Below are 11,316 nucleotides of genomic sequence, written 5' to 3' on the forward strand. Positions count from 1 at the left end.
AAGCTGCTGCTGTTGCATCTCAATATGTGTGTAATATCTTTTGTTTGGACTTTGCCACTTTGGACTTTGCCACTTTGGACTGTAATACTTTTGTTTGGACTGTAATATCTGGACAGTGTGTGTTTTGTAAATGGCTGGACGCCTTGACTATCTTCTGTACCATGTATGTTGTACATGTCGTGTATCATAGCTGCTACTTGCATGTTCTGCACATCTTTAATTGCAATATCCTCGGGTTTCGGTTAATCCGTCGGGTTTCGGGATCCGCGGGTTTCGGTTTCGGGGATGGATTTTCACCCGAAACGATTTTCGGGGTGGATTCAGGTTTCAGGTTCAGGTTTCGGTTTTGGGTGCCCAGACACTCCACCCGATCTGAACCCGCCCTGTTGCCATCTTTAGTCGCACAGGACCGGGCGTGACTGGCGCGTCGCTCTAGTGCACCGAGGACAAGACCGCTCCGTCGACCATGCCGCCACAGTGACAAGCATAGGGCTCAGACACACCGCCTCTGCTCACAAAAACGCCATGTAGCGAACACATGTATCACCCCTGTCCCCCCCCCCTTCAACTATAAAAGGGAGTGACCGGGGCCGTTTCTGGGGCGAACGCACTCACACACGCTAACGCACAGACACGCACAGATGGACGGAGACTCACTCACTCACACACACGCGCGCAAGCAACGCTTTGTAACACACACTCTTCTTCACTGCGAGAGATCAACATCTCAAGCAACCCACGCCGCTCCACGCAGAGACCTGGGACTAGCTCCCTCTCTCGCCCTGCTTGTAAACCCCTACTACAAGCACCTCGGTGCAAGGAATACAAGATCGCTCTCTCGAACTGGACGTAGGGCACCTATTGCCTGAACCAGTATAAACCTTGTGTCTCTTTGCATCACCATCCGAGATTAGGGGCACGCAGTATATTTTCACTAGTTGGTTGAGGGCCCGCCGGTTCAAAACACCGACACCTTCATTCAAAATGTTCCTCAAACGTTTGCAAGAAAATGTAGGACAGTAGGTACATAGGTCACCTTTGGAAGGAAGGTATAGGCTATTGACTCCAAGGATGGATAATTGGAAGTTTCACTCTATGCGGTAAGTGATATGATGGGACACTAGAACACGGATTCGCGGATGCTAAGGCTAACATCGATCAACAACCTCGGGATGTCTTTTTATGTTTTGCAGGAGCACTTGGTGGAGAGCCTTCGCTCGAAGGCCAAGACGGCGCGGAGACCTGGGAGGCAAAGGCGGAGGTCCACGTGGGGGACCCGGAAGGCGATCCTGCAGAGCCTTTGCCGGGCACGGCGAGGCCTCCGTCTGCAACCGACGGGACGGGGGAAGGCCTGCCCATGAGCCCGCATAGGAGCGGCGGGAAGTCAAAAGCGGAGGCTCCCAAGCGAAGGGCGGAGACATCTGCGCCCTGAGGAAAGAACCAGGTCGTGCGGAAGACGGCAGAGACAGTACGGCCCAAAAACTAAAAATGGGCCCTTGGTGGGCCTGAAATCGGGGCCCGAGGAACACAGGCGGTGTAGGAGGACAAAGTCAGAGAGCACCCTGAGTGTTAGAACTAGTGTAGGAATATCTTGGGAATATGCCTGAGTGGTTAGAGGGCAAGATTGTAATGTACGAAATTGGCAAGTGGTACTCTATAAAAAGGGGAAGGTGTCCTGTGTAAAGGGGGGGGTTGGTGAGTACATTTATGGAACCCTAACTAAGCTTGGGCCCACTTTCCTTTTCTCATACCTTCGCCCGGGGCACCCGGCTGGGCGAAGGTCTTCCGGGTATTACTTGCGGAAACCCCAGTTTTCCAACATGATAGATGCGCCTTGTCATTGAAATGTTAGCAATTGGTATCATGGCTAGCTCTTGGTGCTCATGTCACAACTGACGGTTCAGAAGGTACTAGCTAGCTCAACATGTCTCAAAAAATGTGAAAGTGTAGTAAGTAGCATTGCACCGAAAAAACAATTACGACTCTCCACCGGAGTGGTCTGTGGCATGTTCAGCTTAACTTTTTAATGCTAGCTTTGCATTCCCCTGCCATAGATTCTACTTAAGATAATCTTACTCATTACGGCATATAAAAACATTTGTGCCATATATATACCTTCGACTCCAATAATAATGCTAACAACCAATAGGTATAATCCTTAACATGTCATCACTGCAATTTCCCTGATGTCATGGACACATCAATTAATATCATATCGAGGATTGAGGATTTTTTCCACTGCCAAATAAGAGTTTATTGAATGGGGGTATTTTTTAAGTTAAATGGATTGATAATAAATTACTAAACAAATGAACTCCTGATTAATCAGCATAACGAGTAGATATCAAGCTATCTTGAGTGAATATAATCCATCTGCCAATATTTTAGCATTACATTTGGAGAAGGAATGAATGCCTTCATTTGCATGTTTTTAGTTAAAATAACACACCCCTTTCCCAAAGTAATCATGTATGGGTCAAGCATGGGTGTGCTCCAAACATCATTATTCCTAACTCCAAAGCCTACACATGTTACTTGCCTCACCAGTCGCCACAAATGTGGGCCCACCAATGCACACGTGGCATGGACACGCCGCCCTGGAATCTATCGTTCCCCCTACTGCTTTCACTAAACAAAAAGCTGCGCTCATAGCTACTCATGGTCACAGTCACAGAAAAAAAAAGTTAATCATGGTCACCCCACTGAGCATATGAGCACAAAGTGATGCAGAGAACTTACCCGGGCAGCCATTCCATCATCCAGCATCCATCCAAGAGCCAAATACCAAAAGGTATTCACCTTCCACCAGGAGTTTCTTCCTTTCTTTTTACAAGTGTGGTGAATCTGCTGCTTCTTTTTTTTACTAACTAGGGGGCGGCACTAGATTCGAGACAGATTCACTGCTAGAGCAGAGAGATGTCTTTATATATATATATATATATATATATATATATATATATATATATATATATAACTACTTCCATGTAGCTAGCTATAAAATAACTTATTCTGTAGCCACTTTGAGTTACGATAATTACTATGTTAATTTACGAGATTATAGTAACTCTGTACTAAGTGGTTTGCTATAACGTTATTGTAAATATCTCCACAAATGGTAAATATATATATACTGTGTACTGCTATGTAGATTTTTTAAATAATGCTGCTATGTAGATTCGAATTGGGAATATATATAAAAAAAAAGCCGACCAACAGTCGTCAGGAATTCCACAAATGGTCAGGCTACGAAGGGTGCTATTGTCATGCATGTTAGGCGACTCATTTGTTTAGAAAAAAAAAGTGGGATTTAAACGAAGGGAGAAAATAAAATTAGCATTTAGATAGAAAAAGAGAAATGTAAAATAATAGTCGTCTTAAGGTTATATTGTAGATGACACGTTTTGTTCCCTTGCTTTCTTGTTTAACCATGCTTGTCCAAGGCCTCATGAGAATCTATTTTAAAATATTTGACCACCAAAGAAGTCAAAGAGTATATTGTTGACTTGTTGCAGTGTATCCACTCTGTGTTCCCTAATTAATGTTTTATTTCATAAGGATATACCCTCAATGGTTTTTTATTTCTTAATTAATGCCTCCCTTATGAATGCGGGCAGTTGATCTATGGACAAATAGTGAAAACCAAGAAAGTAACTAAAAAATCTTAGCATGCTCTTGGTTTCGGGACTATATGGAATGTGTTGGTCCAAACTTAGTCTCTTTTTCTCATCTTTTTGATTGAGGGATTGTTGTTGTTCTTACTTTTTGTTTAGTTGCGGGTAAACAGACGACGGAATGAGGTACCTGATAAATGAGGCTTACATGTCATGTATGCTTTGTTCTCCTTTCCCGCACCATACTCTATGCCACTGCCACCCACGCTCTAGCTCACCTACGTTTGCTGATGCCCTACGCTCCAATTCGCTTGCTTACATACGCCCTCCTCAACCCGAGCATTGTGAATCATCTACGCCTGCCACCCCCATACTATGGCCTGTGCCGCCACCCCCTCGCCCACGCCCGCTCGTGCGCCGAAGTGGGTTGGTTCGTCCGCTCGATTTTAAGTAACCGTTTAAACCTGCATCCGTGAGGAATATTCTCTTGCGGGAGAAATCCGACCTCTCAAGTCTCGAAACCAAATACCACCAAAAATGGAGTCAACCCATCACAACCTACTTGGTTTATACCATATACATCTATACCAATTAATAAGAAGACTTACCAATTAATAAGAAGACTTTTGCTATTTATCTGATGATAGATTTTTTATACTAAATCTATCAGATTTCTGTACATTTGATTGTGCTTTAGGATTTATATGCTACAACTGTCAAAAAAATCTGACAGATCTGACCACATAAAATCTGTTGACAGATAATTAGACACTCTTAAAAAGAATTAAAAGACGAAACAAATCCTCCAAGATAATCCACAGTGCTCCGTTAAACTCCATGCATCCATGTGCCTCAAATCCTACAAGACGATTTCGCCAGTAATAGGCCCACCCAAATTAACCACCTGGAAGGTCCCGTTCGGCTGGCTGAATCTTGACTGAAACTGATCGGTTGTGTGGGAGAGAAACACTGTTTGGCTGGATGAATGAACGGTGAGCAGGAGTAGTCTCTGTCTCTCTCCTCTTCTCCTCTTGTGTTGGTTCACTCGTCGACCGTGGTTCAAACCGGGGTGGCTTCTGGCTTGTCCCGCCTCCGGCCTCTCGCTCCCGGCTCCCTCCCTATAAAAGGTGCCGCGGCCTCCTCCTCCTCCGCAAGAATCCATCCAGCAAGCCAACAACAAACACCTTCCTCCCTCTCTCTTCACTCCCCTGCCGTTGCAGGACGGAAGCGAGGGCACGAATTAAAAGCCCAAATCGACAAGGCCGCCCACGGCCACGCGCGCGTCGGTCGCCGCCCTTGCCGGCGATAACCGACGGGGACCACGCACGCCATCGACCAGCTAGCAGCGATTGACCAGCAGCCAGCCGGCATGGTTGTGAACAACAAGGTGGACAGCCTGTCGTACGACGTCGAGGCGCCGCCGCCCGCGGCGGCGGCAGCGCCACCTCCGGCATCGTCGTCGCCGGCGCCGGCTCGTCCCGCGGCGCCCGTGACGTGGCAAGGCACCGAGTCCGCGTCGGCGTCGGTGCTGGAGCTGCACAAGGTGTCGGTGCCGGAGCGGCGGACGACGGCGAAGGCGCTGCGGCAGCGCCTGGCCGAGGTGTTCTTCCCCGACGACCCGCTGCACCAGTTCAAGAACCAGTCGTCGGCGCGGCGCCTGGTGCTGGCGCTACAGTACTTCTTCCCCATCTTCCAGTGGGGGTCCGCCTACAGCCGCAGCCTCCTCCGCTCCGACCTCATCGCCGGCCTCACCATTGCCAGCCTCGCCATCCCGCAGGCACGTGCTCTGCTTTCCCCTGCTTCTCCTCCCCTCCCTCCCTCCCTCCCTCCCTCGCCTTCATTCATTTCCTAGCTACTTTTGGCACGGTCTTTTATGGCACAGACCAGAATATCGGCCGGCCGGTGTGCGGCGCGTAATAACTACCTCTAACACGGTTGCCGTTGTTGCCGTCGCCGTGCAGGGAATCAGCTACGCCAAGCTCGCCAACCTGCCGCCGATCATTGGTCTATGTGAGTTTCTTCGAGATGCTCCTGCAAATTCCAAATTGGTAGGAGCAATCTCAATCTCTGAGCCTTGTTTGGTGCATGCAAGCAGATTCCAGCTTTGTGCCGCCGCTCATCTACTCGCTGCTGGGGAGCTCGCGGGACCTGGCGGTGGGGCCGGTCTCCATCGCGTCGCTGGTGATGGGGTCCATGCTCCGGGAGGCCGTGTCGCCGGACGAGCAACCCATCCTGTACCTGCAGCTCGCCTTCACCGCCACCTTCTTCGCCGGCGCCTTACAGGCGTCCCTGGGATTCCTCAGGTGCCATTCTGAACCAACCAACACTGTTCCATTGCCTGGCGCTAGTCGCCGGCGATCTCGATTGGCCAGCGCGGCAGAGCAGAGCAGAGCATCTCATCACGCATGCGCGTCCATTCCATGCATCGGCATATATCGCAGGCTGGGCTTCATCGTTGACTTCCTGTCGAAGCCGACGCTGACGGGCTTCATGGGCGGCGCCGCCGTCATCGTGTCGCTGCAGCAGCTCAAGAGCCTGCTCGGCATCGTCCACTTCACCTCCCACATGGGCTTCGTCGACGTCATGCGCTCCGTCGTCAACCGCCACGACGAGGTACGTCCTCGTGCTCTGCGCGACTGCTCTGTCGTCGCCCGCCGATCGTGATCCGGCCGGCCGGCAATGACAGAGCAGCAAGACTGTCTGCGTCTGGTATAAAATTCACCAGCTACGCAACAAATCATCCTCGTTCTCACAATTGCTAGTGACGACGACAATGGATGCAGTGGAAGTGGCAGACGATCGTCATGGGCAGCGCCTTCCTCGCCATCCTCCTCCTCACGCGCCAAATCGTAAGCTCTCTAATTCTGCTCTTTAATCATTTGGTTATTCATCATTCACCTTTACTATGTATATTTCTTTTGAACCATGCATGTACCGGATTCCATTTCCATCTGATTAGTTATCACAATCCTTCTTTGTGTCCAGAACTCTGTTTCTAGTTTGCCTGCCTTTGTCCTTCTGTAATCACCTTGGTTACGTATTTTTTCAATAAATTTTCAGTAGAGGCCTCTCCTGTTCCCTCAAAAAAAAAAAAAGGCAAGAATGAAATTGCTAAGATTAAACAACTAATTACTATTAGTAGTAAGAGAGAAATAAAGCTAGCAGGAGTAACAGTAGCCGCACATACAAAATGTCACACGGACCGTTTGTACAAGTGGTTTCGCATTTCTCCCGCGACACCGACAGGTGTAAACGAAACCGGGTAGAATCTGATCTCTGTCACTTTTCTTCTCTTAAATTAAAAAGAATTGCTAAAGGGCAGATGCAGTTAGATTGATTGGTTAATCATCAGTCGGCAAAATTCTCTACGATTTTTCTGACCATGGTGTTTGGATGGACAGGTAGCTTAGCTTAGCTTCTAGGAAAGATGGGGCTGCAAAAAAGGAAGGTGGTGATTCAAACCCTGAGTTCATGGAGGGGCCCAAAGGGTGCCTGCCACTAACAAGGAATTTTTGACTCCACTGCATAGTTTAAGAAATGTCTAATAATTCATGGGGTGATTAAGAGCCACCTCCTGCTTCTTGGGACCTAGTAATGTTGACATATCCCCTCCCACCCCCCACCCCACCCCACTCAAAAAGAAAAGGAACTCCTTTCAATCCATTTACCTTATTACAAATATATTCCCTAAGTTCAACACATTGTCACGGTAAAAGAAATATTTTCTATAACAAAAATCAGCATGGCATAGTTCCCTAATTTAGGACCTTTTGAACGGTTTCAGTTAGTTATCCAAGCTAGTTGTGCTCTATGCAGTATACTTAAAGAAAAATGGTTCAGAGTTACTTGACTCGACTAAACAGTTGGTATGCCAAGAAAAGTTGTCCTCACCAGGCACCAGGCCTAATCTTCCAAGCTAGCTATCAATGGACTGAAACATGGTGCCAAAAAGTGTTTCCTCTTTAAGGTTGTGTATTTATAAATTGGGAATAGTTTAAAGCATCATTTTGTTTCCCTTTTATTTTAAAAACAAAAGCACCACTGTTTTATTTCAAGTAAACAAGAACCAAGCATATATTGCTGAAGCACACATGTATTTTGAAGCAGCACTTTGTTTGAATAGTAATAGTCTGGTGTGAACTTGCAAGTACCAATTGTGTGTGTTGATAGAATGTTAGCAAGCATTCACATGGCTAAACCACATGGATCAGATCAGATAGAGTAAGACGTGTGCTTGTGGCTTTAGAATCTATTCTGACAAAGCACCAGTGGAACCTCGCCCAATGCCCTTTTTGGGGAGAATGCGTCTGATTTGGCTTCTGATGTGTCACCTGTTAATATCCAACAAGTTGGCCATGGCCATCTGTGCATGATATATCCAACAAGCACCTCCATGAGAGTTGAGAGTGTATTATAAACTCTTTCTTCTAATACAATGATATGCACACTTGTGCGTATTCGAGGAAAAAAAAGAGAGTTGAGACTGTAAATGATTCGCCATCACTCATGACAAGTGGCTATAGTTTCATCACTCTTTTAGCTAGCTGCCGATAAAATTGCTTAAGAAGGACGCTGCTCCTTGTCACTTGGTATGATATGATTAAAAGTGTCAGTCTGAGAATTCCACTCTGCTGGGGCGATGCCTGAGAAATCTTCAAAAAATCAGTGCCTCCAAAATCAACAGCTTTTTACATAATTTATTTATTTATACTCCTAAAAATTCTACTAGTAATTTACAGTACACAAATCTATCTATTTTGTCTTGTTGAGATTATAAAAGCAATGAATGACAGACAAACTTATCAACCTCTAATTTTGTTCGCTGTATATATTTTTTTCAGAGCAAAAGGAATCCAAAGCTTTTCTTGGTAGCAGCAGGTGCTCCCCTGGCGTCAGTGATCATCTCCACCATCCTCTCCTACATCTGGAAATCCCCCACCATCAGTGTTGTAAGTATCTTCAGTATAGCCCATCTGAATCAGTTCCTTTCAGACCTCAAATCAAAGAAAAAAAAATCATTATTCGTTGCTTCATCTGTAAATATCTTTTTCTCAAAATATCGTTTCACTTTCTGCAAAACACAGATTGGCATCCTCCCCAGGGGAGTGAACCCACCTTCAGCGAACATGCTCACCTTCAGCGGCTCCTACGTGGCGCTGGCGATCAAAACAGGGATCATGACAGGCATCTTGTCCTTAACTGTAAGTCAAATTTCCATGAAACTGCACTGCAGCGATGTGAATTTGTGATTTTGATTTCAAAATGCATGAAAGTTTACATTTTGACCCAGCTAGCTGAAGGAGATTTGTTATTTCGAAAAAAAATTAAAAAAAATGCAGGAAGGGATTGCAGTGGGCAGGACATTCGCATCCATCAACAACTACCAGGTGGACGGGAACAAGGAGATGATGGCGATCGGGATCATGAACATGGCCGGCTCCTGCGCCTCCTGCTACGTGACGACGGGTTCCTTCTCCCGGTCGGCGGTGAGCTACAGCGCGGGGTGCAAGACGGCGGTGTCCAACATAGTGATGGCGGCGATGGTGCTGGTGACGCTGCTGTTCCTGATGCCGCTGTTCCACTACACCCCGAACGTGATCCTGTCGGCGATCATCATCACGGCGGTGATAGGGCTGATCGACGTGCACGGCGCCGCCAAGCTGTGGAAGGTGGACAAGTTGGACTTCCTGGCGTGCGTGTCCGCGTTCCTGGGCGTGCTCCTGGTGTCCGTGCAGATGGGCCTCGCCATCGCCGTCGGCATCTCGCTGTTCAAGATCCTGCTGCAGGTGACGCGGCCGAACCTGGTGGTGGAAGGCCTGGTCTCCGGCACGCAGAGCTACCGCAGCGTGGCGCAGTACCGGGAGGCCGTGCGCGTGCCGTCGTTCCTCGTCGTCGGCGTCGAGTCGGCCATCTACTTCGCTAACTCCATGTACCTGGTGGAGCGGGTCTTGCGGTACCTCCGCGACGAGGAGGAGCGCGCGCTCAAGTCCAACCTCCCCTCCATCCGATCCGTCGTCCTCGACATGAGCGGTGAGCTAGCTAGCTTAGCTAGCGCCATGGAACTGTAGTTATATTAAGTTATTACTCGCTTCATGTCATCATGTGGATCTTGTTCGATTCTTGCAGCCGTCACGGCGATCGACACGAGCGGTCTGGACGCGCTGTCGGAGCTGAAGAAAGTCCTGGACAAAAGAAACATCGAGGTACACATGCATACAGCTGCTGGCTGATGTTGCTACATAGCTGCTGTTCATCGATTTGGATTGCCAAATGACTGGATTTTGCCGCATGCGTGCAGCTGGTGCTTGCCAACCCGTTGGGGTCGGTGGCGGAGAGGATTTTCAACACGGCGGTGGGGGATACCTTCGGGTCGGACCGCCTCTTCTTCAGCGTAGGGGAGGCCGTCGTGGCGGGGGCGTGCAGAGCGGCGCAGCCCTGACCGGCTGACCCTGAGGTGCCGGCAGCATGCATAGGATGGGGGCGTGGGACACGGGGGTCCTCTGACCAGCGGAAGCAGCAGCAGTAGAAAAAGCGAGTGCTTCTCGGAGGAGGATATCGTGCTCCATTAGGGGAGAGGGAGACTACTGGTACTGAAGGTAGTGGTAGGGCAGGACGAATAACATGGTGATGGCCGCCTCCTCTCTTCCTCCGACCCGATGCAGATGCAGGGGAGGGGAAGAGTTTTTGAAGGATGTGACCAGTTGTTGTAGTTCTTCTCAAGTAATGAAGCGAGAATTGCTCCGTGGCAATTCAGGCCTTTTTTGCACTAGAAAAGAATTCTCTGGGACGTACTAGGTCTATTTTTACAGGGAAGGGCAGAAAAGAGGGAGTGTGCACGGCACCGGAATGGGTGTTTGGTTGGGAGATAAAGCGGTGGTGGACTGGTGGTTGATTTTTGTGTGATTGTCGCCTTGTCGGAATCTGGTTTTTAGGAGCCAATGAAAAGTCTTGGATTCTTTCCATAAAAAAAAAGTCTTGGATTCTGTTTATCAAAATCTACTGCAGCAGAATTCAACCGTCGGTGAAAAACCAAGGAATAGCTCGTGTCAAATTGGACCGTTAGACCACTAGAGTTTGATTCCTACAATTCTATATACTCCAATATGACAAGAGACCAACCAACATCATAATATGTATTGCTACGTTGTTAGCTTGATACATGGCAGCAACTACAAAATGCAAGACTCGGATTTTGAACCCATAAAACCTTTACATTTCAGTAAATAAGTGTTTCTTTTTTCATTAAGATAAAATAATTGTTTCCATACATAGATATGAAAGAAAAAACTTGATTCTCAGTCTCACCTTTGTGAATTTCTGGTTTCGTGTCCGCCATTTGTTGAATTGGAATATCCATGGAAACACAAGAAACTACAATGGATTAAATTATTAACAACTTCGCTCTAGAATCTGTAAGAGAATCCACTCAACCCAAGTTTTCAAAAGGGATATGTTCATACCTCTTAGAATGTGTGATGTCTAAGAAAGTTAGGCTTTTGATTTTAAAGGAAAACGCAAATAGAACATTAGAAAATTCAGTTAACTTATAATGGGATTTTAATTACTCAAAATTCTATTAACTAATAATAACTATATTCTACTATACATCCTAGCATAAAAAATAGACCTTTTTTTTTTGCATAGGATGGAAGCACAGCGGTCCTCTGACCAACCGAAGCAGCAGCAGTAGAAGAAGCGAGCGCTT

General features: G+C 47.4%; 1 protein-coding gene across 1 annotated transcript; it reads left to right on the top strand.

Annotated features, from left to right (window-relative positions):
- The first annotated feature begins 4,783 nt into the window (after window positions 1-4,783).
- LOC136520824 (probable sulfate transporter 3.4) lies at window positions 4,784-10,589 on the top strand. Its single transcript, XM_066514483.1, has 10 exons — window positions 4,784-5,388; window positions 5,573-5,621; window positions 5,707-5,914; window positions 6,053-6,224; window positions 6,395-6,460; window positions 8,453-8,560; window positions 8,696-8,812; window positions 8,951-9,641; window positions 9,738-9,814; window positions 9,910-10,589. The coding sequence occupies exons 1-10, from the start codon at window positions 4,981-4,983 to the stop codon at window positions 10,048-10,050; spliced, it is 2,037 nt and encodes a 678-aa protein (XP_066370580.1). The 5' UTR covers window positions 4,784-4,980; the 3' UTR covers window positions 10,051-10,589.
- Window positions 10,590-11,316: the final 727 nt, after the last annotated feature.

This window comes from Miscanthus floridulus, chromosome 18 (assembly GCF_019320115.1).
Source record: "Miscanthus floridulus cultivar M001 chromosome 18, ASM1932011v1, whole genome shotgun sequence".
NCBI lineage: Eukaryota > Viridiplantae > Streptophyta > Magnoliopsida > Poales > Poaceae > Miscanthus > Miscanthus floridulus.

What these genes read in the sequence shown, in the direction of transcription:
- LOC136520824 (XM_066514483.1), top strand. Translation starts at nt 4,981, where the DNA reads ATGGTTGTGAACAACAAGGTGGACAGCCTGTCGTACGACGTCGAGGCG. An exon ending in GCCGCCGATCATTGGTCTAT is followed by an intron (nt 5,622 to 5,706) that starts GTGAGTTTCTTC and finishes GCATGCAAGCAG; the next exon opens with ATTCCAGCTTTGTGCCGCCG. An exon ending in TGGACAAAAGAAACATCGAG is followed by an intron (nt 9,815 to 9,909) that starts GTACACATGCAT and finishes GCATGCGTGCAG; the next exon opens with CTGGTGCTTGCCAACCCGTT.